A 26,236-nucleotide genomic window follows, 5' to 3' on the forward strand; every position below is an offset into this window, starting at 1 on the left:
TGGCGTGTGTACTTGTTGTGGGTGTGTGCACATCAGTGTATGGATGTGCATGATGGAAGCCAAAGGTTGGCATCAGATATCTTTCCCCAATCAACCTCCACTTTTATTTTTTGAGACAAGGCCTCTCACTGACTCTGCCAGGCCTGCTGGCAATGAGCCTCCCCCACTCTGCCCAGCTGGGGGCAAACTTAGCTCCCTGTGCTTTTGCAGAAGGCACTTTAGTGGCTGGGTTGTCATCCCAACCCCACAGAGACACCTCAGTGACCACAGAGAGGAGGTATGTCGCAAATCAAGTCTATTCCCGCCTGCTCTTTGATTTCAGTGTTCTTGTGATGTCAAGCGGCATTTCTCGACAAAGCCACTGCCAGAGTCACCCATGGAGTTAAGAATGCAGATGGCCAGATGCCACCTAGACCAAATGACTCAGAATCTCTGGGTGGGATGCTCTTGGTGAGGCTTGGTGACAGCCACTCCTGAGAATCCCCATTAGAGACACATCACAGTGAGAGGCCCTTTGGAGCCACTTGACAAACCAGCTTACAGCAAAACCCAGCCCCAAACCAGGCTTTGTACCTTAGGAAGAGGAGCAGAGGTGCCAGGTTCCATGGAGGTGTAAAGTGTGGAGGGGCCACTGGCTGTGAGGAAGTGAAGCTACTTTTGTTTTGTTTGCTGATCCACAATAAACTCATGCTTTACAAAGACTTCAACACATGCTGCTTTAACTTGCTTAGTAATTGATGTTCTCAGCCTATAATACAAGCACTCAGGAGGTAGAGGCAGGAAGTTCATGGGTTGAAGGCCAGCCTGGGCTACACATTTGAGGACATTTTGGGATGCATAGAGAGGCCATGCCACAAACATGCCACAAAGATCCTATTCAGTCGTAACTGTGTGAGCACCCTTGGACTAATAGTAAATTAATAGAGAATTCACTAAATGAGGAGCCAGGAGCCAGCTCTGTGACACACCAACTATGTGACCTTGACTAATGCATTTTCATGTCTTGGGAAATTTTTTTTCCTTGCTGGAATTTGAGTTACTAACTAACCCAAAATAGTCCTCCCCATTGTGAAGTCTTATAGTGGCAATCTTTCTTTAAAAAAAAAAATTAAGATATAATGCACACAGCATTAATACTCTCCTTTTAAAGTTGTACGATTTTGTACATTCACAGAGTCATTCAAATATTAGCACTATGTAATTCTAGAACATTTTCATTACTCTTAAGGAAATCTATTCCCTTTAGAAGTCATGCCTCCTCTCCGAGACTCCAGGTAACTACTAACCTGCCTCTGTGGATCTGACTATTCTGAACACTTCATAGAAATGGAGCCACGTATCAGATGGCTTCTTTCACTTAACATAATGTTATACAGTTCATTCATGTTGTAGCAGGCATAGGTACTTTGTTTTATTTACTGGATGTATGCTGTTACATTACATTGGTTTCATGTTTAAATTAATAAGTAGGGATTGGAGAGATGACTCAGCAGGTAAATGCACTTACTGTCAAGCCTAACGACCTGAATTTAGTCCCTGGGATCCACGTGGAGAGAACTGATTCTTGCAAGTTATCCTTCAATATCCACCTAACCTCCATGGCACACACACACACACACAAATAAACAAATATATAATATGTAAAACAAATATCAAAAGCCAGGCAGGGTTAATGAGTAGGTAAAATTAAGCAAAACATGACTAAAGCACACACTGGCCCATTTTGTTGCTCTCAGCCCTATTGCCAACCCTGATGCAGTTCTAATCGCATCTCCACTCTCCACCTTTAGCTTGTCTGACAGTCTACCTGTCTCCAGCCTTTACTCTGTCCCTGACCACTGTATCCTCTGTAAGGATCTACAACACAGTGCAGTACCTGATCCATGCCTGACCTCCGACCCCTCCTACCTCATTTCTTCCCTCAGTTTACCCTAAGCCTGACTGTCTCTCCACCCATCCTGACCAATGGATGGGAAGCCACCTCCTTTCTCTAGGGAATTTTTTCAAAACTATTTTTTTAAAAATAGAAATTGTAGGCTTAAAATGAAAGCAACACAAGCAGATTAGATAATGCTAACAAGGCAGTCGCCATTGACAGAATAACCCAAGTGTCAGGGATGTAACTCAGTGGCAGAGTACTTATATGGACTCAATCCCCAGAACTATAAAAAAAAATTAAAATAACAGGATCAACAAACATTCTAGATATGTTCAATCTAAATAGCCAGGAGAGAGTCTTTAAAAACAAGAATACAAAACAAGCAGCAGGAAGAATAAATCTTCTGAGGCTGAGGTAAAACCTGGTGCGCTAGCATTCCCACCACTCCAGTGGCATGATGGGAAGCAGAGACAGGAGAATCCCCAGGCGCTGAGGGGCAGATGGACTACAGGTGGAAGATGAGGACTGACCCCAGAGGTTGCCAATGACCTCCGCATGCATCAGTGGTAAGCATGCATGCACACATGCAGACAAACATTAAGTACAACAAACAAACAAACAAACAAAAAACCCATAAACAAAAAAATTCCTTTTTTTAAGGACTTGGATCATAGGTAGGAGGCAGGGTATGGTGGAGCTTGCCTTTAATCCTGGCACTTGGGAAGAAGATCTCTGTGAGTTTGAGGCCAGTCTGGCCTCCAGAGAGAATTCCAGGACAGCCAGGGCTACACAGAGGAACTCTGTCTCAGAGGGGGGAAAAAGTACATTAAGAAGAATTAATTCTGGTGCTATACAGCATAGAAAGGTAACCATAATCTACAATTTTTATATATTTCACAATACCTAAAAGTTAAACATGTCATGTCACATAAAAACATAATATTTGAAAAGATTTGAAATAAATACTTATTGCCCTAATTTGAGCAATGTTTCATTTTTTTTAAGGTCACAAAAGAGGTTCTCAAATGTCCAGGACATCCAAACTGCAGCCACGAGAAGCCAGGCACACATTCCTGTTGCTGCAGATGCTCAGGGCTTCAAGCCCTGGCCTTTGAGGGCACCTGGTCACAGAGAACCTTTCTGCCTTGCCCTGTGTACAAGCACTAATCACCCATCTTTTTTTTTTTTTTTTTTTGTCCCTGTTCTCCGCAGAATGAATGTGAGGGGGACCTGGCTGAGGCTATGCCAGCACTTGAGGCTGCCCTCGCTGCCCTCGACACCCTGAACCCAGCTGATATCACTCTGGTGAAGTCCATGCAGAATCCACCAGGCCCTGTCAAGCTGGTTATGGAGAGCATTTGCGTCATGAAGGGGCTGAAGCCAGAGAGGAAGCCAGACCCCAGTGGCTCCGGTAACCACATCCACTCCAAGCCATCTTGTTCCAGGCCCGTTGGGTTTTAGAGGAATTTGGAAGTATCAGCATGTGCATATGAGTCCAACAGTCTCAGTGAAGTTTTATGTGTGCCTGTGTGTATGTGTGCATATATGTGTGAGGGCAAGTATGTGTGTGTGTGTGTGTGTGTGTGTGTGTGTGTGTGTGTGTGTGTGTAAGCCAGAGGTTGACACTGAGTGTCTACAATCCCTTCCCTACCTTGTGTTTTGAGCCATGATCTCACTGAATCTAGAGCTTACCCATTGAGCTAAACAGGCGGGCAAGAAAACTTCAAGAGCCCTCTGCTTCCCTAGGCATGTGGGGAACTACAGGTGTGCACTGCCACACCTGGCTTTTTACATCTGTCCTGGCATCCAGACTGGCTCCCTTGCTTCTGCAGCAAGCATTTTACTTATGAGCTACCTCCCCAGCCCCCCTTGTAAATGTTTCTTGACCAGCCTTTGGCCACTCAGTCATCTGAAAAAAATGCAGGTATCTGTGTGTGGATAAACTTAATCAAGGCCTCAGATTGCAGACCAAAAATTGAGGTCAGGTGGTACAAAGATGCATATAATCAGGAGAAAGTCAGAAACTAAGAGAATAAGAAACTGGTCACACAGAGTATTGAGGGAGGAGAGAGAAAAATAGAGACCCAGGAATCATGTAGACACGGGGACACACACACACACACACACACACACACACACACACACACACACAAAAGGATAATGAATCAACAAGCATGTGACCACAAAGAAAAGAAATGAGAAGGGATGAGGACAGAGGCAGGAAAACAGAGCAGGGGAGAGGAAGGGAGAGGAAGGGGAAAGGGAGAGATACAGACAATAAGAGGTATCCTGGGGGGGGGGGGGGACAGAAAAAATGAGGCAAACCTGCTGAGGGAGAAGGAGAAATGGGACACAGAGACACAAAAAAAAGGAGTGGGGGGAAGGAAGAGAGACAGGGAAAAGAACACACACACACACACACACACACACACACACACACACACACACACACACACTCACACAGGGTGGTTGTGGTGGGGACAAAACAGTAATTGAAAATGGAAAGTTAGAGACAGGAACAAAAGGGTGCAGAGATTGAGAAATAGAGCGAAAAGAATAGCAAAAGGATGAAGGAAAGAAACTGAGAGTCAGTCACGAGGGCCAGCCAGGCCCACAACTATGATCCCAGCACTGCACTGAGGTGGACTGGGAGTTTGAGGCCAGCATGGTCTACATAATGGAGTTTTCTCAAAAGACAGCAAAGTGTTTCTGATATAGGACTTTCTAGTGCCTTAAAACTGCGACTAGTGCCTTAAAAGTGCATGCGAATTTTCAAAACCACCTGCCCTTTGAGTCGCCCTGTCCTGAAGGAACTCTGGGAGCATGCATTCCTTCTGAAATGCTAGCAACCCCTAGCTCCTCCTCTGACGACTTCTGGGCCCTGCTTCCCTTTGCTTAGCATTCCTTCTTGTCTGGCTGGCTTGAAGAAGATATAGATGATGAGAAAGAGCAAAGCAGGAGTGGGCTGGGGGGGCGGGGCAAGGGGGGCAGGGACACAACAAGCAAATGCACTCACCTTTATTATGTATGCACTTGTGGAGGTAGGGGGCCAACTTAAGGCATTTTCCTCGACTGTTCTTCATCTCATCTGCTTGAGACCAGGCCTCTCACTGAACCTGAAGCTCTCTGACAAGGCTAGATTAGTTGGTATTGAGCTCCCAGGATATACCTGTAACCATGTTCTCAGGGTTAGAATCACCAGCACCTGGTGCCATGCCTGGGTTTTATATCAGTTCAGAGATCCAAACTTGTGTCTTTTGTTTGTTTCATTGTTCTGTGTTTTTGTTTTTTGGCACAGGGTTTCTCTATGTAGCCTTGGCTGTCCTGGATTCACTTTGTAGATCAAGCTGGCCTCGAACTCACAGAGATCTGCCTCCCTCTGCTGGGATTAAAGGCGTGTTCCACCATGCCCTGTAGAACTCGGGCCTTTATGTTGATTCAGCAAGCACTTTGTCCACGGGCAGGCTCCTCAGCACCAGCAGTGGACTTTAGAGAAGCTTGTAGAGCCGCTGCTGGGAACAGAGTCACATGAAGAGCTTAAGGATGCTAAAACCCATGGCCTGCTTCTGGAGTGCAACCTGAACCCATGTGTTTTGTTTTGTTTTGTTAACATTCTCTGCGTGCTTCTAAGGTATAGGCAGAGTTGAGACCTGCCTAGTTAGAACATGTCCAGGTTATGAATGCCAGTTCTTACTGTGGGTCTCCAGTTATCAGCTTCAAGCCCACCACTAAACTATGTATATTATTCGCCAAACTCTTGGAATTTAGTGAATATAATGGGAGCACTTGAGTTAGCTTCGAGTACCTAGAATTTAAGAGAAGCAGATAATCTTCTAGAATGCAAATCAAGTCCTTCACAGGAAACTCTGTGCTGGTTGCTGTGCTTGTACTTAGGGATGGGCACATTATCCTAGATAGTATGTCTCAAGTATGGCTCTTGCCATCAACCCCAGCTTGGTATGTGCTGTAAGCCAAAGACGTGCTCAAGTTTTTCCCAACATGTCAGCCAATGGGTCATAGTCATAGGGGAGGATTGAAAACCACTTGATTAGTTGTTAGCTGAAAGGGCATTGAGGAGAATAGGCCCTGATTTTGTTTCTGGGCAAGCTATAAGTGGCCTCTTGTCCGGACACAAGCCAGCAAGTTCCTTCTCCAAGACCACTGCCTCCTCACTCACACTCTCCATATGAGGAGAACGGGCTATGTTTCATCCAACCTGCCTCCCAGACTTCTGTATAAACATATGCCTGGGGGTGTGGCTTCTGTGGCCCTCTCCAATGACAAAGGAATCAAAGGTGACAGTCATTCAGCTCATACCCTAGCACCCAGGAGGCTGAGGCAGAAAGATCACAAACAAATTTAAGGCCAGCCTGGGCCTATGTATGAAAACCCTGTCTCAAGATACATGATAGGTAGATAGATAGATAGATAGATAGGCAAATGGATAGGCAGGCAGACAAACAGTTAACAGGGCCTGGTTCCAACCCAGCATAGGCAAAGAGTTCATGGTAAGAACTTGAGGTCATGGAAGATCTGAAGGAAAGTCCTTCAAGACCCAAGTACAGTTGAGAATGATAAGGTTTCTTGGGTCTCCCTGACCAAGCGTTTGGAGTTCCCCCCACCCCGCCCATGTCCCTACCAATATCTAAGTAGCAGCTACTGTAGCTATTGTACATCTCACCCAAAATGTCCCAATTCATCTCTCTTTCCTACACTGAACAGGTAAGATGATAGAAGATTACTGGGGAGTGTCGAGAAAGATCCTTGGAGATCTAAAGTTCTTGGAAAGTCTCAAGACGTATGACAAAGACAACATCCCCTCGGTGGTTATGAAGCGAATCCGGGAAAGGTTCATTGATCACCCTGATTTCCAGCCAGCTGTCATTAAAAACGTATCATCTGCCTGTGAGGGCCTGTGCAAGTGGGTGAGGGCCATGGAAGTATATGACCGAGTGGCCAAGGTGGTGGCTCCAAAGCGGGAGCGACTGAAGGAGGCTGAGGGGAAGCTGGAAATACAGATGCAGAAGCTGAACCAGAAACGGGCCGAGCTGAAGCTGGTAGAAGACCGCCTCCAGGCTCTCAATGACGACTTTGAACAGATGAACATCAAGAAGATGACGCTGGAGGAGAATATTGAGATCTGCTCCCAGAAGCTGATCAGGGCAGAGAAGCTGATCAGTGGCCTTGGTGGAGAGAAGGACAGATGGACAGAAGCTGCCCGGCTCCTGGGGGTCCGCTATAATAACCTGACAGGGGATGTGTTGTTGTCCTCTGGGACTGTGGCTTACCTGGGTGCCTTCACAGTGGATTATCGGGCCCAATGCCAAAAGGAATGGTTGGAAAGCTGTAAGGACAAGGTCATTCCAGGGTCCTCTGACTTCAGCCTCAGCCACACCTTAGGGGATCCCATAAAAATTCGTGCCTGGCAGATAGCTGGGCTTCCCGTTGACTCCTTTTCTGTTGACAATGGCATCATCGTGTCCAATTCCAGGCGTTGGCCCTTAATGATTGATCCTCAGGGACAGGCCAATAAGTGGGTGAAGAACATGGAAAAAGCAAACAAGCTGTCTGTCATCAAGTTCTCTGATAGCAACTATGTGAGGACTCTGGAAAATGCCCTGCAGTTCGGCACCCCTGTCTTGCTGGAAAATGTTGGAGAAGAGTTGGATGCCTTTATCGAACCCATCTTGCTGAAGGCAACATTCAAACAGCAAGGAGTCGAGTACATGAGACTAGGTGAAAATATCATCGAATACTCTAGGGACTTTAAGTTCTATATAACCACACGTCTGAGGAATCCACATTATCTCCCTGAAATTGCCGTGAAAGTCTGCCTCCTCAACTTCATGATCACGCCCTTGGGTCTCCAAGATCAACTTCTTGGTATTGTGGCTGCCAAGGAGAAGCCGGAACTAGAAGAGAAAAAAAACAAGTTGATTTTAGAAAGTGCCCAGAATAAGAAGCAGCTGAAGGAAATTGAGGATAAGATCCTAGAGGTCTTGTCCTTGTCTGAGGGCAACATCCTTGAAGATGAGACTGCCATCAAAGTGCTGTCTTCTTCCAAAGTGCTGTCTGAGGAAATCTCTGAGAAGCAGGAAATAGCCTCTGTGACAGAAACACAAATTGATGAGACCCGGATGGGCTACAAGCCTGTAGCTATTCACTCCGCCACCATCTTTTTCTGCATCTCCGACCTGGCCCACATCGAACCTATGTACCAGTATTCTCTGACTTGGTTCATCAACCTTTACGTGCAGTCCCTAGCCAACAGCAGCAAGAGCGATGAGCTGGATCTGCGGATTGAGTACATCATTGAACATTTCACGCTGAGCATCTACAACAACGTGTGTCGCTCACTGTTTGAGAAGGACAAGCTACTTTTCTCCCTCCTCCTGACCATTGGCCTCTTAAAGGAAAAAAAGGCAATCAATGAAGAAGTTTGGTACTTCCTTCTAACTGGAGGCGTGGCCCTGGATAACCCTTTCCTCAACCCAGCTCCTGAATGGTTATCAGAAAAGTCATGGGGTGAGGTTGTTCGAGCTTCCTCCTTACCCAGACTGAAAGGTCTGATGGAAGATTTCGTACAAAATGCCCAAGAATGGAAGCGTATTTATGACTCAGCCTGGCCGCACGAGGAGATACTGCCCTCACCTTGGAAGTTCCTTCACACACTGGAACGGATGGTGATCCTGCGGTGTTTGCGGCCCGACAAGATGGTCCCAGCCATTCAAGACTTCATCTCTGAAACCATGGGAAAGGTGTTCATCGAAGCCCCAACCTTTGACCTCCAGGGATCCTACAATGATTCCAATTGTTGTGCACCACTGATTTTCGTACTGTCTCCGGGCGCAGACCCAATGGCAGGTAAGGGCAGAAGGTTGTATGAGAAATACTGAGCGCCCAGAGTGTGCTGGTTGACAGCAGGGGTCTCAAACTCAGCTGGATAAAAAAGCAAGTGAAAACTTCATTTCCCTCCTAAGGGACGCAGCCACTTCTTAGTACCTGGGATCAAGGATAGCTGGGACAGTGAATCCATAACCACAAAATCACTTGATTCTTCAAAAGAATCCATTGCAAAATGTTGATAACTTTAATTTTTTCCTCCTAATACATTAAGGGCAGGGTGTGGAAGTAATTGTGGGTAAGCACTTGCCGTGCACTCATGAGGAGCTGACCCCCACTTGTAAAGCTGAGTGGTGTACTATATGTCTGTAATCCAGCGCTCCTATGAAGAGATGGGATCAGAGATAGGAGAATGCACAGAGACTGAGCAGCCACCTAGACTAGAATAAACTGCTGAATGCGAGATACTGGCTGGCTGTGTGGTGGTGGCACCTTTAGTCCCAGCACTTGAAAGGCAGAGACAGGCAGATCTCTGAGTTTGAAGCTAGCTGGGTCTACAGAGTGAGTTCCAGAACAGCCAGGGTTATCCAGAGAAACCCTGTCTAAAAAAGAAAAAAAGGTTGGAAGAGAGAGGGGGGGGGGAGAGAGAGAGAGAGAGAGAGAGAGAGAGAGAGAGAGAGAGAGAGAGAGAGAGAGAGAGAGAGAGAGAGAAGAGAAGAGAGGAGAGAGAAGAGGAAAGAGAGGAAATAAATGTTGTCTGAAACAAGGTGGAAGGTGAACCTCTGATTGTCCTCTGACCTCTGACCAACCCCTGACACACATACACACAGATTTAATTTTAATCCGATAAGGACCAAGCCTAGGATTACGTTAGCTCTGAGTTTATCATCTTCATCTTGAGCCATTTTCTCTATTGCATCTTTAATTTTTAAAAACTGCATATATATTTTTTTTAATTAGCAAGGTATAAGATTGTGGTTCAACAGGGGTAGGATTTTGCGTCCCCCAGGCATATCTGACAAGGTGTGGAGACAATTTTCTGGCTACAGCTAAGATGGGGGATGTTGCTGCTAGCATCTTCAAGAAAGAGACCAAGGATGCTGCTCACCCTCCTACAGTGCATGGGCCATTTCTTACAACAGACGATGGTGGCATGGCCTAGGATGTCAACCATGCTGAGGTTCTGGAAGCCTGGTGTGGAGTCTAAGGTCCATCTTCCTGTTATGCCTTCCCAGAGCAAACCCCTCGTAGCAGTTGGAGATGTCTTTCCAGAAACAGTTTGTACAAGTTAGAATGTTGACAGGCCCAACTGACTGAGTTGCTTTCTGTTTTGCCAGGATATTTTCACACTCTTGTCTTCTCTGTTGCTGAGTGAAGAAAAAGTACAAGAAATGCAAGTGGCAAATAGATGTTTTCTGTGGTTGCTGAGTAGTTTGGCAGGTGCCCTTGGCAAAGAAAAACTTACCATACCTAACCCTGGAAGGACTGCAGAGGAGGGAGCTGAAGTGAATTGGTTCTAGGTTCTAGTGAGATCAAGCATACATGTCAAAAGCAACACAACCCATTTTTAGTGTCTTTGCTTTCATCATGTATGTCTGTATTCCCCCCCCCCCTTTTTTTTTTTGTCATTTGGGAATTTCATACAATGTGTTTTGATCATATCCATCCCTCTCAGATGCTACTCTCCCTACTTCATGCCTTCAGGGTTTTTTGTTTGTTTGTTTGTTTTAAATATATTTTATTAATTTATTCATATTGCATCTCAATTGTTATCCCATCCCTTGTATCCTCCCATTTCTCCCTCCCTCCCATTTTCCCCTTACTCCCCTCCCCTATGAATGTGACTGAGGGGGACCTCCTCCCTCTGTATTGTTTGTTTTTGTTTTTAATTGCACCCACCAAGCCCAACCTGTGTTACCTATACACTCTTGCATATGTGGCCTTCCATGGAAGACTGACTGGCTTACTACCAGCTCTGTTCTTAAAGAAAACGAACTCTTTCTCTCCCAGAAGCTCTCAGTTGCCAATAGCTCCTCAGTTATGAGTGAAACTTCATGCCTACTCCACTCTCTATGCTGAGATTTCATCTGGCTTGAGCTTGCTGAGGTCTTGTGCCTCTTCCATCACACCTATTATGAGTCTATGTGTGCCGCTGCCCTGCCATGTCTAGAAAGCACTGTTTCTTTGTAGCACTCCACCACCTCTGGCTTGTACACTCTTTCTGACCCTCTTCCACTGAATTGATCCTTGGAAGGAGGGGATGTGATACCCGTTTAGGACTGAGTCTCTTATTCTCTGTTCCTTGACTAGTTGTGAGTCTCTGTTTCTAATGCCATCACTTCAAAAGGAAGAACTTTCTGATGAGAGTTGAGAGATACAACTAATAATGGGTGTAATGATAAAGCACCAACAGTCAGTTTAGTACTATGTCCATTCACCAGAATGCTAGTAGCTTCTCCCTTAGGAGCCACGGCCTCTTCTTAGCCTGATAATGATGCGAGGTATGAGCTTCATTTGTAGAATGGGACTTAAATTCAGTTTTTAAAGTGGTTGGCTACTCCCATAATGCTCATGTCACTATTAAACCATGGGATCTGTCTAGTCAGTCCAATATTGAAGTTTGTAAGGTTCACATCTGGGTAATATTATTACTAGCCACCACCATAGGTATTACAAATAGCACTTTCTAGCACTTATTAAAGCTAGCCAATAGGGATGAAGCTGCCAGGTAATTATTAACTTTTTTTTTTTTTGGTCTATGTTCTATGACTCAAGAATGTGGTGATTTGAGCAATATGGTCTTGTTGTCAAATTTTGGAGTGTAACCAATGGCCTTGGAAGCCTACAGTGTTTGTGTTTGGAAGTCTGTGAGACCTCACTGGACAGTAACTCCAAAAGAGGCAAGCCATCCCTAGTACTAGGATTTTTATTTGTTAGCTTGTGCTGTCTAGTAGGCTAATACTAATATTATCTATTTAGGATGCCTCCATTTCAAATGGCAAATTTTTAAAAAGATTTTATTTATTATGTCCACAGAGCTCTGCCTGCATGTACACCTGCAGGCCAGAAGAGGGCATCAGATCACATTATAGATGGCTGTGAGCCACCATGTGGTTGCTGGGAATTGAACTCAGGACCTCTGGAATAGCAGTCGGTGCTCTTAACCTCTGAGCCATCTCTCCAGCCCTAAATGTCAGTTTTTAAAAAAGAGAACTAGCAAAACCAAAAAAAAAAAAAAAAAAAAAAAAAAAAAAAAAGGAAAGCAGAGAAAAAGGGGCAATGTCTAAAGATGGTCTGCTGGTGGCAGTGGTGCTGAGTGGGTCTGGTGGGTGATGTTCTGCAGGCAGAGCACAGGCTGATAGGACTGCTGTCTGGTTGTCTTTCCTTTCCTGACTAAAATTATTGTCTTGACTAAAATAGTGGTCCAGGCATGATCATGGGAGCCAGCTCTTGGGACCTCCACCTCTTCCTCTAAAGTTTCCCATCATCCTTTCATCTCACTGAATGGCTCTCAATCTTGGCTGTCCCTGACTTATACGGAGAGCATTAAGAAAAATCTTGGTGTGACCTAGACTAATTAGATTAAAATATTTAGAGTGAAATCCAGGCATCGTGTTTAATAACGCTTTGTGGGTAATTCCATTGTGGGGACCATTGGCTTTAATGGCATCAGCAAACTTTTAAAATCATTTCCAGCATCTGTTATTGCATTAGGAGCTGCAATGTGGTGATATTTTAATGCTTTCCTTTCCTCCACATTCATTAGCGGACACTCTTCTCTACAGAAGAAATCTCCTTTGTCTTTGTTTTACTCTGAATATAGTTCATACGAGGCAAGCAGTACGGATGCTCCCTTCTTTTTGTTTGCTTATTTTTTGTCTTCCTTTTTCTTTTTTTTCTTTGTTTGTTTTTCAAGATGGGGTTTTTCTGTGTAACAGCCCTGGCTGTTCTGAACTCACTTTGTAAGCCAGGCTGGCCTGGAACTCATAGAGATCCTCCTGCCTCTGCCTCCTGAGTGCTGGGACTAAAGGCGTGCGCCCACTCCACCCCCTACCCTACACCGGCTTTTATTTCTTATACCAGTCCACTCTGTCAATCAGAGCTTTAAGATTTTTTTTGCAATGACTGCTTTCTACTTATAAAGGTTCTATTTGATTTTTGTTTGGTTGGTGGTTTGGGGGTTTGTTTGTTTGACTGGAGTGGAATTCAGTATATAGATCAGGCTGGCCTCTAACACAGCTATCTGCCTGCCGCTGCCTCCTAAGAACTGGAAAAGGTGTGCCTACCACACCCAGTCTAATAGTTCCATTTGTTCTGTTTCAAATTTGTGCATAATTTAAAATAGAATTTTGAACTTCATCGTGGTTTATATTCCACCTTTACTTGTTCTCATATGTATTTCTTCTACACCAATTTCCTAAGACTGCTAAGGGTGCATAACAAAAGTTCAATGGACTGACAGATTAACAACAAAATGTATTCTTTCAGCCCGGCGTGGTGGCACACACCTTTAATCCCAGCACTTGGGAGGCAGAGGCAGGCAGATGGCCGTGAGTTTGAGGTCAGCCTGGTCTACAAAAGGGAGTCTAGGACAGCCAGGACTGTTACACAAAGAAACCTGTCTCAAAAAACCTAAAATAAATAAACAAAAATTATTCTCTCACAGCTATGGAGCCTTGAAGTCTGAGACCAAGGTGTTTGCGGTCATTTCTTCCAAGGCCTCTCTCTTAGGATCATTGTTTTTCTTTTTAAATGTTTTTATTTAAAAATAATGCAATTTTTATTTAAGATTTGGGGTATTTGTTTCCTTTGATTTAAGTTTTATTTTATGTATATGGATGTTTTTTCTCCATGAATGGCTGCTCGATATGTGCAGTACCTGTGTCCAGGGCAGCCCAGAAGGGGACATAGGGCTAGAGTTACAGAGCGGCCATTGCTCCTCTCCAGGCTTCTGTGTGTTTATGTTTATGATAGTGTCTTTCTATCCCAGGCTGCCCTGGAACTCACTATGTAGCGCAGACTAGCCCCAAATCTGTGATGCTTCTGCCTCAGCCTCCAGACTGTTGGGATTGAAAGCATTCACGGCCATTGTTAGTTCTCTTTGGCTCTCTGAAGGACACCTTCTGTTTTCACACAGTCTTCCTCTATATATCCATGCACATGTCCCCTACTTCTTAGAAGGACATTAGCCAGTCATACTGGATTAGGATCTACCTTAAAGATGTAACTTTAGAGCCAGGTGTGCTGGCACATGCCTTTAATCCCAGCACTCGGGAGAAAAAGGCAGGAGCATTGCTGTGAGTTCAAGGTCAGCCTGGTCTACAAAGTGAATTCAGGACAGACAAACAAATGTAACTTTAACCTAGTTGCTTCTATAAAGACCTACCTCCAGTAACAGTCACACTGTGAGAAGAAATTCAGTGTCTGAGTTGAGGGAGCATCATTTGGCCCACTTCAGAGACCATAGCTAATCCTTGGAGCATTAATTCTGATTATTTGATAAGGTAACTATCCCTTATTATGCTAAATGATAGACCACCTAATGCGGCTTATACTTTTATAAAGACTTTTTTGAATTGCATTGAATTGAATTTTATGAGTGTCCCCAAAACAGAACAACAATTGCATATGCAGATAATGGCAACCCAGAGCTTTAATTTTATGTGAAATTCCTCAGCCAGGAACTCTCCAACTAGAGACTACTGTGAATTCATGTCCCTCATCTCTGTGTGAAATGAGCTTGGTGTTTTGAGTTCTCACTTGAGAATTATTTACTTTTTCCACTCCCCTCCAGTTTAAGAGCAAGCTCCAAGAAGTTAGGAGGAAGAGGTTTGGCTTTCTTAGTCAGAAATCGCAGCCCACTGAAGGTCTTAACTTTATACATAAGTCTTAGTTCCAGCTTCCTTCCCCTTAAGAGTGCAAAGCTAGAGCTAAGCATCAACGGGCACATTTATAATCTCAGCCTTTGGGAGCCTGAGGGAGAAGGATCATAAATTTGCATTAAAACCAGGCATTGTGGTACATGCCTGTAATCTGCAGAGGCAGAGGCAGGTGGACCTCTATGAGTTTGAGGCCAGCCTGGTCTACAAAGCGAGTTCTAGGACAGCTGGGGCTACACAGAGAACCCCTGTCTTGAAACACTAAAATAATAATAGTATTATTATTATTAATAATAATAGTAATAATGATGATGATAATAGCAAGTAGCCTTATGTGTTTAGAGAAAATGCCAAATAAGAGTTCTATTTGTAGCCCCTCACTCAGCAGATACCTTAGGCGTCACCAAGAGAAATACTGATTTAGCAATTAACAGGGGCTAATGAGTATATTTCTAAATCCAGAATGTCAATGTATCCCTCCTTTTGTATTATGACTGTTAATCTGGTCTTAGCTGGTTCTTCTTTCAAAAACTTCTTTTCTTCCTGGTCTCAGGTCTGCTGAAGTTTGCAGATGATGTTGGCAAGGGAGGTACCAAAACACAGACCATCTCCCTCGGCCAAGGCCAAGGTCCTATTGCTGCCAAAATGATCCACAATGCCATCCAAGAAGGGACCTGGGTGGTCCTCCAGAACTGCCACTTGGCTACAAGCTGGATGCCTGCACTGGAGAAGATCTGTGAAGAGGTGATTATCCCTGAGAACACCAAACCGGAGTTCAGGTGAGATGCTGTTCCACCCAGCTCAAGCTCTGGACAGCATGCTGGTGGTTGACAGTGTGAGAGAAAGGACAGTCCTGCCCTTGAGACACCCTGAAGCTGGCAGAGGCAGCTCATGGCAGAATCCTGTCAATGCGTGTGTTCTTTGTTTCTCTCTTGCTGTGATAAACACCACGACCAAAAGCAATATGGGCAAGAAAGTTTTATTTCAGCTTACACTTCCAGGTAACAGTCCACCATGGAGAGAAGTCAGGGCAGGAAGCAAGAGGCACAGACTGAAGCAGACACTGTGAGGAACACTGCTTACTGGCTTGCTCTCTCTGCCTCATGCTCAGCCAGCTTTCCTATCTATTCCTAGGACCCCTGGGTGTAACCCACAGTAGAATTTCGCTCTCACACATCAATCCTCAATCAAGGCAGTCTATTCCAGACATGGCCACAGGCTAGTCTGATTGAGGCGGTTTTTCCCTTGAGGTTCACTCTCACCAGATTTTTAGGTTGTATCAAATTGCCAGTCAAAACTAAGCAGCCCACCATGTCATACCTAAACAAGAACTCTAGGCTACAGAAGAGGGGGCAGGTGTGAAGGACTGAGAACTGCCTGGGATTTTGTAACGTGAATAGGAGTTTTTAAAGGACATTCCAGTCCATAGGGACAGCTTTTCTGAAAACGAAGGTAACCTGTGACTCCCAGGCATGTGTTGGGGGAAGTTGTTAGAGGAAGAGATTGCAGGTGTGGCCATGAAAGCAGATTAACTGTCAGAAAAGCTTTGGGGCTTTCTTTGTTTGTTTAGTAGAAAATATGTTTGTTGTCTAAGGACCATACAGTCACTGGTGTTTATTTGTTTATTTTTTGCTTGTTTTGTTTTGGTACAGAAGCCTGAATAGGTCAAAACAGAGCATGACTTCAGATGTTAAAAATGCTTTTGTTCAGGGATGTTCATCACCATAAGATGTTAAGGTCAGCCTGGGGTGGTGCCAGGACAGAGCACAGTCCAGAGACACATGAGACACCTTTCTTCTACTTTGTTCTGAGTTTCCTCTTTGGGCTTTATTGCCATCAATGGGCCTGGATCCTGGGGAAAGTTCAAACTGAAGCAGGGCACAGAAGAGGATCCCAGCTGCCTAAGAGGCTATAGCATATTCTCTCTAGAGCCAACCTGCTGATCACTGGTCGGTTACAGGCCAGACCAAGCTGGGTGCCTCAGAGACAACAAGCCAGACGTGTCCAGAAGGAACATGGCCACACATAGTCTTGTTAGGTCTCCAGCAAAGTCCTACCCGAGGCCTAAAAGATAAGAACTCATGCCTACCCCTGTTCTATATGTAGCCCACGCTCACCTGTAATTGCCTCACCCAGAACATGAAATACCTGGGCCATGGTGGCTGCAAGGCAAGGCCACTGGGCGGGCTGTGGAGGGCGTTGAGCTTAAGAATCACATAGTGTGCCTGGCATAGTGGCACATGTCTTTAATCCTAGCACTTGAGAGAAAGAGGCAGGCCGATCTGTGTGAGTTTGAAGCCAGTCTGCTCTACATAGTGAGTTCCAGAACAGCCAGAGCTATAGTGAGACCTTGTCTCAAAACAAACAAACAAACAAAATCACATGATGTAGTACTTCTCCATGTGGGATAAAATGACAAGATACCCTTGTAGCCAGCCTGAAGGCCCCAGCCCTCAGTAGGGCTCACCTGAGGTCCTGTGTGTGACATCACAGGCCAGCAAGAGTTAAAGGAGGGAAGGTTTTTGTTTTTGTTTTTCAACAGGAATGCTGGCAATTTGGGGAAGGGAGAGATCAATTACCAGAAAATTCCCTGCTTACTTATAGTGAGGATGAGAAGTTCTGAGCAAACTCCAGCCAGCTGGCCCTTTCCTCTCCAGCAGTAGCTAAAGAGATGGGGGCAGTGAAAAGGCCGCAGAGGAGGGCCCACATAATGCTCCTTCCTGGGTACCATCCACCCTGCAGATGGTAAACATGCCCTCACTCCAACATCCAACTAGCTCTCCCTATAATGCTGAACCTGGAACACTTCAGGCCAGAGAAAACCCTCAAGCTGTGGCTTAGAGGTCAAAGGTCAGTCATCCATTAGAGTTGACACCTAGCAGGTGATTGCAGGAAGACTCCAGCAATCCCACAGGGTTTAGAATGGGGGCCTTAAGGTCCCCTTGTCAGGGCAAGGGACCAGCATGATCCTTGGAGGCCAAAAAAAGAGGCCAGTATAAGCTGGGCATGGTGACACACACCTATAATCCCAGCACTCAGGGAAGCAGAAGCAGGCAGATCTCTGTGAGTTCAAGGCTAACCTGGTCTACAAAAGTGAGTCCAGGACAGCCAAGGCTACACAGAGAAACCCTGTCTCAAAAAACAAAAACAAAAACAAAAACAAAAACAAAAACAAAACAACCCAAAACAACCAACCAAACAAAAAAGAAGAGGTCAGAATCACCACTAGACTAATGCTAAGAGAACAGTGCAGGCTGAACTTGTGGTCCAGCACAAATGCACAGAGCCTTGCAGTTAAGTACTTAACATGGTTGAGTAGGGGAGAGAGTCCTACACAGGGAGACATTCACAAAGCCCTTTTGAGGAGCTTTATCAACAACTGTTGCAGAGGAAAGTGGTTCTGGACAGCAAGAAATGGAAAGTAGCATCCAAAGCGACCACATGGAGGTCCTATGTGGTCCATGTGGCCTTGGAATCACTGGTACAAAGTCCCTCTCAGTCCTCCATGACCAGCAACAGACAGACAAAACCAGGTGTCCTGAAAGCTCATATACAAAGGGCCTGACCATGCTGTAGCCATGGGACACCCAGGAAAACCTGTCTTCAGTGGATAGGCTCGGCACGAAAGCACAGTGCTGTGGGTCATGATTCATATGGGCTTGTCTATGGACTCAAGCTTGGCAGAGTTGGCACAGGCCCTGAGCCCGAGAGCTTTACACTCAGGGTGAAATGTTTTCAGTCCTGTGCACAATGTCCAAGGCTGCCTCTGCATCATGTACAGGAGACTCTCTGTGCCTGCTCCTGCTGTCCAGCCACCTAAACAGCAGAGTGCTTCCTGTAGGCATGTGAGGCCCAACCCAGACCACTGGAAATGGCTGGAGAGAAGGTACAAAGCCTGGGTGCCCTTCTGTAGTTGACCCAGGTTCAGGGTCACCTCCTAGAATGCCCACCACCTCCTGGCACTGATACCTTAGTTCAGCACTGAGGTCCCGAGGTCCCACAGCAGGGGGACACAGACACAGTGTCCTGCCCTAAGAGCAACCCCTCCCCCTCAGTCACATTGGCCTGATGCTATGTCCTATAAGCCTCCACTCACAGGCAACTGCCAAGACCATGTTACCTGCATAGCATTAGGCAAGTCATTCCTATGCCTGAGCCCTGGGGATCATGGTCAATCACCAGGTAGGATTCAGCAAGACTGTTTTTAAAACAATATTGTCATTAAAAATACCACTTGTTGTCTAGCACCATTGCTTACTCCTCTATCTGTATTTCTGGACTTCGGGGAGTTTCTGCTGACTGGAAAGAGCAGTTGCATTCATAGACTGAAGGGTAGAATGGGATGGGACTCAGATTCACTTTCAAGTCAGTCAGGTTTGTGTTACTCCTGACCAGGGAATAAGATTGGCTTGTGAGCTCAATCCAGTTGGTTGTATTTCTGATACGGCTCATCATCTAATTTTTAAATAGCTAAAAAAAAAACCCTCAAAATAATATTTAATGACATATGAAAATCAAATTGTATTATCCATATGTAAAGTTTATTGAAAAACACTCATACTTATTCATATGTTATCTATGTCTAGTCTATTTGAGCAGGTCCAAAATATTTATCATTCTGTCATTTGTGGTAATGGTTAATAACGGTAGCTATTGTTTTTGTTACTGTTTCCAGTGTAACTTACTGAAGTATGCTGAACACCAGTGTCCTTTCTATTTCCAGACTCTGGCTAACAAGCTACCCATCAGAGAAGTTTCCCGTCAGCATCCTCCAGAACGGGATCAAAATGACCAATGAGCCCCCCAAAGGGCTCAGGGCCAATCTTCTGCGTTCCTACCTCAACGACCCAGTCTCAGACCCTAAGTTCTTCCAGAGCTGCACAAAGCCAGTTATATGGCAGAAACTGTTGTTCGGACTTTGCTTCTTCCATGCCATTGTCCAAGAGAGGAGGAACTATGGAGCTCTAGGTGAGGCATGGCAGTGTGTCCGGGCGGTCTGGAGATGGGCCACAGGGAGGGTCTGCAGGTCTGCACTCAGATGGCCTGGCCGGTAGGATAATTCACACGCTCTAGGAATGACTAAGGAAATACTTAACGCTATGTATGGATTGTTGTTTGTGTGCAATGAAATTTTTTACTTAATATCCTTTCTCCCCCCCCCACCCCATTCCCACCTTACAACCTTATGCCCAAGTCAGTGTAAAAAATAAAGTGACACTCAGAGATGGGGAGTATGACCACCACAGTTTGAGTTCCATCCCTGCGTCTCCACAAGCATCTGGCACAGCAGCATACACTGATAATCTCAATGCTGAGGAGGTGGGCTGCATGATCTGGGCTTGCCGGACAGACAGCCTAGGAAGAGACTCTCTCTCCAAACAATAGGCATGGCGTATCTGAGGAATACATCAAGGTTAACCTGTAGCCTTTACATGCATGCACATACACAAACACACACAAAATTAGGGGACCTCCACCTAGTGAAGAGGAAAGTGAGAGGGACATATCATCATAAGCATTCTCTGGAGAGTTGTCACCAAGGAGCCTACAGCATGTGAGTTAACTAACTGTATATGTGTAATGACGAAAGATAGAAACATACCTGGGCACTTGCCTGAACATTAAAAGAGCACAATGCGTTTATTTATCAATAGACACTAAGGAATAATTAAATAATCTTGTTAGAAGACTATTAAACTGCTGGTGTCCTGTCTTTCTTTTTTTTAATATATTTTATTAATTTATCCATATTACATCTCAATTGGTATCCCATCCCTTGTATCCTCCCATTCCTCCCTCCCTCGCATTTTCCCCTTACTCCCCTCCCCTATGACTGTGACTGAGGGGGACCTCCTCCCCCTGTATATGCTCATAGAGTATCAAGTCTCTTCTTGGTCTTCCAATTTGAACGTCTTGTTTCAACTATGGGCTGCTTTCGATCTAGTTCAACAGCTTCGAAAGACCCACTGTGGGGACTCCTAGCAGTTCTCTAGGGTCGGTCCGGAGAGAAATAGCCCTCATGGTGATGCTTTCTGGTTATTCCTCTTCTTTCCTTCTTCTTCTTTTTTTTTTTAATTAATTTTTAAAGTTAGTGTACACAGCACTGGTTTCATTGCAGCATCTCCATACACATGGCTTATGCTTTGCTGTTGTTTGTTCCCTTTCCGACCCCACCCCACACCCCCACTCCTCTGTGTCCTCTTGGTAATTCTCTCCCTCCAATCCCAGGTAGCCCCATGGGTCCTGTGACTGTCCACCAAGTGTGGAAGGAGGGGATAGCTCTGGGCCTGCCTTTCATGGAGCATCTCTTCCCACCCCGTCCTCCCTTCCTGCCCCTATCCTCTCCCTTTCACCCCTATCCTCCCCCCATCTCTTCCTCCTTCCTCTCCCCTCCCCCTTCCCCCTATCTTCCTTCACTCATAGCTATCCCCACCCTCCCACCCTGTCCTCCTTCCCACTTCTTTCCTCTCCCTCCCACCCCTACCCTCTCCCGCTTGCCCATCCCTATCTTCCTCTTTCCACCCTCCTCCTCCTCACACCAGAACTCTAAAAATCTATGCAATGATTTGTCTCAAAACCAACTGTTCCATTGTTTTTTCCAGCTATGAGTTTTTATTAAGTTATATTTTAATGCGAATATTATTGTTTAGAAGGAAATTAAATATCATTGCTAGGAGCTGGAGAGATGGTTCAATATTTGATAGCATTTATCCCTGTTGCATAGGACTCAGATTCAATTCCTAGCACCTCCCACCTCATGGGGGCCCACAAATATGTGACTCCAGTTCCAGGAGATCCAATGCCTCTAGAATTCTGACCTCTGCAGGTATCAGGCACACACATGGTGCAGAGACATACATGCAGGCAAAATTCTTGTAAGCATGAAACAAAAATAATCCTGGAACTTTAGTGACAGTTGCTATAAGACTGGCCTTGCTGTTCTCCCATGAGTGCAGGAAGAAGTTTCCAAGCCAGCTTTGCCCTGCCAGCCAGCCATAGCTACTGCTGTCAGCTATGCTTTACATGTTAGTTTTGGAGCCCTGCGCTGTACCACAGTCTTCTAAGCAGGCTGAACAAATCCTGTCTCACAGATCTCAGGATATTAACATCGTCCTTAACAAATGGGGAGACCCACAAGGAAACCAATCTTAGAATGTGTGTTTTCTCAGGCAGAATGGCTGCCCTGTTGGCAATAAATCAAGGCAAATAGTTGGCTAGTCACAGGGATGAAAGAGGCCCTTGATCCACAATGATGCTAACCTTACATGCTCAGTCTCTCAGTGGAAGCAAAGAGCGTGAAGCCCTGATGCCTGTAACTCTTCTCTGCCTACTGCAGGTTGGAACATCCCTTATGAGTTCAATGAGTCTGACCTGAGGATTAGCATGCGGCAGATCCAGATGTTTCTGAATGACTACAAAGAGGTGCCCTTTGAAGCGCTGACCTACCTGACAGGTGTTTATAGATGGGGCTTTGCTGCCCTAACCTCCTGTCACCATTTGCCTTGCACTTGTTCTTCAGCTCCTATCCTCCCTTAGTCACTCTGTCCCTCTTTCATTCAACAAGTATTGATCTCTTGCTAAGGCTTGTTGTCATATTGGATACAAAAACAAAAACAAACAAAAAAACAACCAGAATTAAGATATAGGCTTCTGTGGTCAGGTGGTTTACCATCTAAGATAGTAGAAAAATGTAAATGACAAATGACAGTACAGCACTAACAGAAACATTTATGGGCTGAAGAGATAGGTTGGTGCATCAAGTGCTCGCTACACAAGCATGAAGACCTGAGTTCACACCTAAAAGGACCCAGAGCACACATAAAAAGCTTGGTGTTTTGGTATGTACTTGTAATCCCACTGCCAGAGAGGCAGAGTCAGATAGACGGTTAGTGTTCACTACAGCAGCAAAGTGTAAATGGCAAATATCAGACCAGTGAGAGATGTTGCCTCATCAAACAAGGTGGCCAATGCCTGAACAGGCATGACACCCAAGGCCTCCACACATATGTGCACATGCAGACACATGTTAAAGAAAGAGGAGCCAAACAGGTGGCTGTTCTTCATAGTACTGTGGACATGAGTTCTCACAGATAAGGAGAAACCAGAAATGTTAATAACACAGGGTTGTCTCCTCAGTGGAGAAATGTCTACCTGGTTTCCACCCAGAAGGCTCGGAGCAGATGTCATCAATGACCTGGTGACCTTTGCTATCTGGACAACCAGACCTTACCCCAGCCCCCCAGAATTTTCTCCCAGACTCTCCCACCCTAGACTTTTATCTTTATCTTGGTATCTTAGTCAATAGGGGGATGTTACATGTACTTTATAGCCTAGTGACCTTTATGCTGTTTCTGTCAGAGATACCACATTGGCTCATAGGCCCATAAGCTATAGAACCCATCTTCATGGTAGAGGTCACAGGTATTCTGCAAAAGACTTTTCCCACCTGAAGCCTTACTGTGCACATGGAATTGGGATAATTGTTAATATCCAAAATTGCACTGGACTTTAAAATGTCTAGAATAATCTGGCCTGGTGTTAAACTCCAGAAGTTTGAACCAGCATCGACTAAGTCATGCTGAATCAAGTTTCCTTCTTACCTCACCTGCATTGTGTGATTGCTTGTAGCGATCTTCACTCCCACAGGACCTGGGCTTGATTCCCAGAACCCACATGGTGGCTAACACCTGTTTGTAACTCCAATTGCAGGGATCCAATGCTTTCCTGTGGCCTGCTCAGGCACTGTACACACACGGTACATAGACATACATGCAGGTAGAACATCCATGCACTTAAAGCAGGAATTCTTACAAATGCTAAGCAAAAGATTTCTGAAGCAGAAAGACACCACCATGATTACATCTTTGAGTGGAGAGAAATGATCCTGAAAAGCTTGTAGACATTTTAATAAGAGTTGGATATGAGGGATCAGTAGGAGATTTACAAATGGAAGAAGCATTATTTCCAACATGGGATCTTGAAATGGGAATGGCATACTCTGATTAGATCAAAGCAATTACTTGGTGATTTTGTTTTATTCTGATCACCCAATATATACCAGTCCACAATATGGAAGAATTCAGATGTATAAAATTTGCCGTTGTCCTCAAAGAATACATAATGTAATCCCAGGGACAGAAGAGAGAATAGAATGTGCTATATTAACAGATTTAATATGGCCAAAGTCCCACACATAGCTCAGTGTGGCATCTTCCAGATCACACACATATTCTGCCTTCAGCACCATATGTGAAGAGCTTGTCTGGATCCTCTCACCCAGAACTAAAATTCCCTTTATGCTCATGCTCCAGATGCACCAACTGAAATCTCCATATTAGCAACCACATTGTGCAACAAAGGAGACCAAGGATTGGAGGAATGATACTAGACTCTGGGCGTTTCTGCCTTACCTCCTTGCATATTTGGCAATGTATGGGGATGCAGAGAAATGCTACTCATATCTAATGAGGAGAGGCCAGAGGTCCTGTTAAACATTCTATACTGTGCCTAGAACAGCCCCCAACACAACATAGAAATGGGCAGTCCAATGTGTTAATAATGCAAAGCTTGAGAATCCTTCCTTAGAGTGGTTCAGTAATGCAATGTCACCTTGACTGTAACTCAGTGCCCCTAAAGCAAAAACACCGCATCTTGGCTTGGTAAAAGAGCTTCTTCAGAGAAATGGGGCTTGCTGGGAAGGCTATCCCAGGGCTCCTCAGCCCCAGAGAATAGGTGTAGAATTGTTCTGGAAAATGGTTTTGGTAGATCACTGCCTCTGGTCATAAAGTAACCTGCCTTCACTGTGTCAGACAGTGAACACAGTCTGGGGGACAACCCCTTTCCAACCATGCTTTTGAGCATAAGCAGCCAAGGGTGGGAAAATAGTCCCCAAATGTCAATGGTGTCAAAGGTCTACTTCTAGCTCATCCCTATGCACATCAACAGAGGTCTTTACTGTTATACTTATCCATTGGGTACATAGTTAATAAAATCTCTACCAGCATTTTTGCTGTCATCTTGATATATATGCTTGTGTGGTCATACTAGCAATTAAGGCACAAGAACTTGCCATTTGACTCTACCCAACTCCAAGGAGCCTAGAAGAAGGTAGCCGTCCTTTGGACCAGGATAGAAAAAAAAAAGTAATCACCAAGTACCTAATATGAGTGAGCATTGGAATTTGCCACACATACTAGCTGAAGACACAGGTTTTATCTATAGAGTTAAGTAAGATGGGATGAAGCCAGCTATTCTTGGTAAGCTCTGTAGAGAGGACAATAAAGAATTTAGAGGCAGACTAGGTACATCCCAGCTCTTCTAGGAGCCTGTGTACTTACTGCAAAAAATATGTAGCTGTAAAGAACTGGACCTGCCTTGGTAAACATAAAATCCAGAGATTGTAAGTGTATCCCAGGTAGGAAAATTCACCAGTGAGGAAGTTTGATGGGACCCGGTGCTGTGGTTACAGGTATTTCCATCACTGACTACATGGAGAGAGGAGGCTATTTTCATTTGCTGGGGAGGAGTAAGCTGTTTATAATGAGACTGGATCTTGCTGTGTAGCACAGGCTGACACTGAATTAGTGATCTTCCTGCTTTAGCCTCCAAAGTGAAAAGCATGTGCCACCTTACCTGGCTCAAAAACTGGTCTCATTCTCTTTAATATTATATGTAGTTTAAGGGTTTGTATAAACTTCCTTATAGCTAAAACCCTCTGCAGTGTGTTCCAAATGAACTTTCCTAAAGGCCTGGGGTTGTCCGTAGAGCTGCAGAAATCCAGATGACCTGGCTCACAGAGGAGCTGTTCTTGTTCGCTTCACCTTACTCAATACAAGTTTCTAGTCCCTTACCTACCTGTTCGAGGTCCACCTCCTAGGCAGTGAAACTCCTCCAACTTGGGCCACTTATTCTTCCCTTCAATGTGGTTCTAATTTCCTTTTCATGAAATGGTCGAACATGAAAATAAGCACATCTTTTCAGGATGGAAGCGTACAAAGACAGAGAGGGGGGGTGGGAGAGAGGAGAGAGACAGAGGAGAGAGAAGACGGGAGAGAGGAGAGAGGGTCTCCCTATGTCCTAAAGGTACCGCCCACTGCACTGCTATGGGATCTGGACCACTTAGAAAATACATCCCAACAGAATTGGTAATCTGGGCTTACTATCCCCTTCAAATAATTACCTAATTATTTTGTCTGTTTATTTATTTATTTATTTTTGAGGCACAATCTCTCTATGTAGCTCTGGCTGTCATAGAATTCACTATGTAGACTAGGCTGACCTCAAATTCATAGGGATCAGCCTTCTTCTGCCTCCCAAGTGCTGGGATCAAAGGCGTGTGCCACTACACCTGATGAATTACCTAATTCTTTTCATAGAAATCTGAGTATAGAAACCCTGGTCCCATAGAAAGATCATGAGGTGACTTAAAGCTGAAAAAGTAGTATCTCAAAATAGTATGTGTGATGATACATACTAGATAAATACATAACCTCATCTTTCTAAAATATGTTTTGTTAAGTGCTATGTTATCTTATCCACTGGGCCTTGCAGTTATCACCACTTTCCAATGAATAAGAAACATCTACTAACTATCATGATTGAATTAGAACCCAAGACCATCTCATTCCAAAATCTT

General features: G+C 44.8%; 1 protein-coding gene across 6 annotated transcripts in view; it reads left to right on the forward strand.

The window, feature by feature from the left end:
- The window catches only part of DNAH3 (dynein axonemal heavy chain 3), a 175,475-nt gene that overhangs the window by 138,285 nt on the left and 10,954 nt on the right, over positions 1-26,236 (forward strand). For all 6 annotated transcript variants that reach the window (XM_084772130.1, XM_084772128.1, XM_084772132.1 and 3 more), the window contains 5 exons: positions 3,092-3,290; positions 6,602-8,743; positions 15,155-15,380; positions 19,325-19,569; positions 21,938-22,054. In XM_084772130.1, the coding sequence (XP_084628256.1) occupies positions 3,092-3,290; positions 6,602-8,743; positions 15,155-15,380; positions 19,325-19,569; positions 21,938-22,054 (2,929 nt within the window). The remainder of the gene's footprint in view (positions 1-3,091; positions 3,291-6,601; positions 8,744-15,154; positions 15,381-19,324; positions 19,570-21,937; positions 22,055-26,236) is intronic.

The sequence above is a fragment of the Acomys minous genome, assembly GCF_964271855.1.
Source record: "Acomys minous genome assembly, chromosome: 2".
Classification (NCBI taxonomy): domain Eukaryota; kingdom Metazoa; phylum Chordata; class Mammalia; order Rodentia; family Muridae; genus Acomys; species Acomys minous.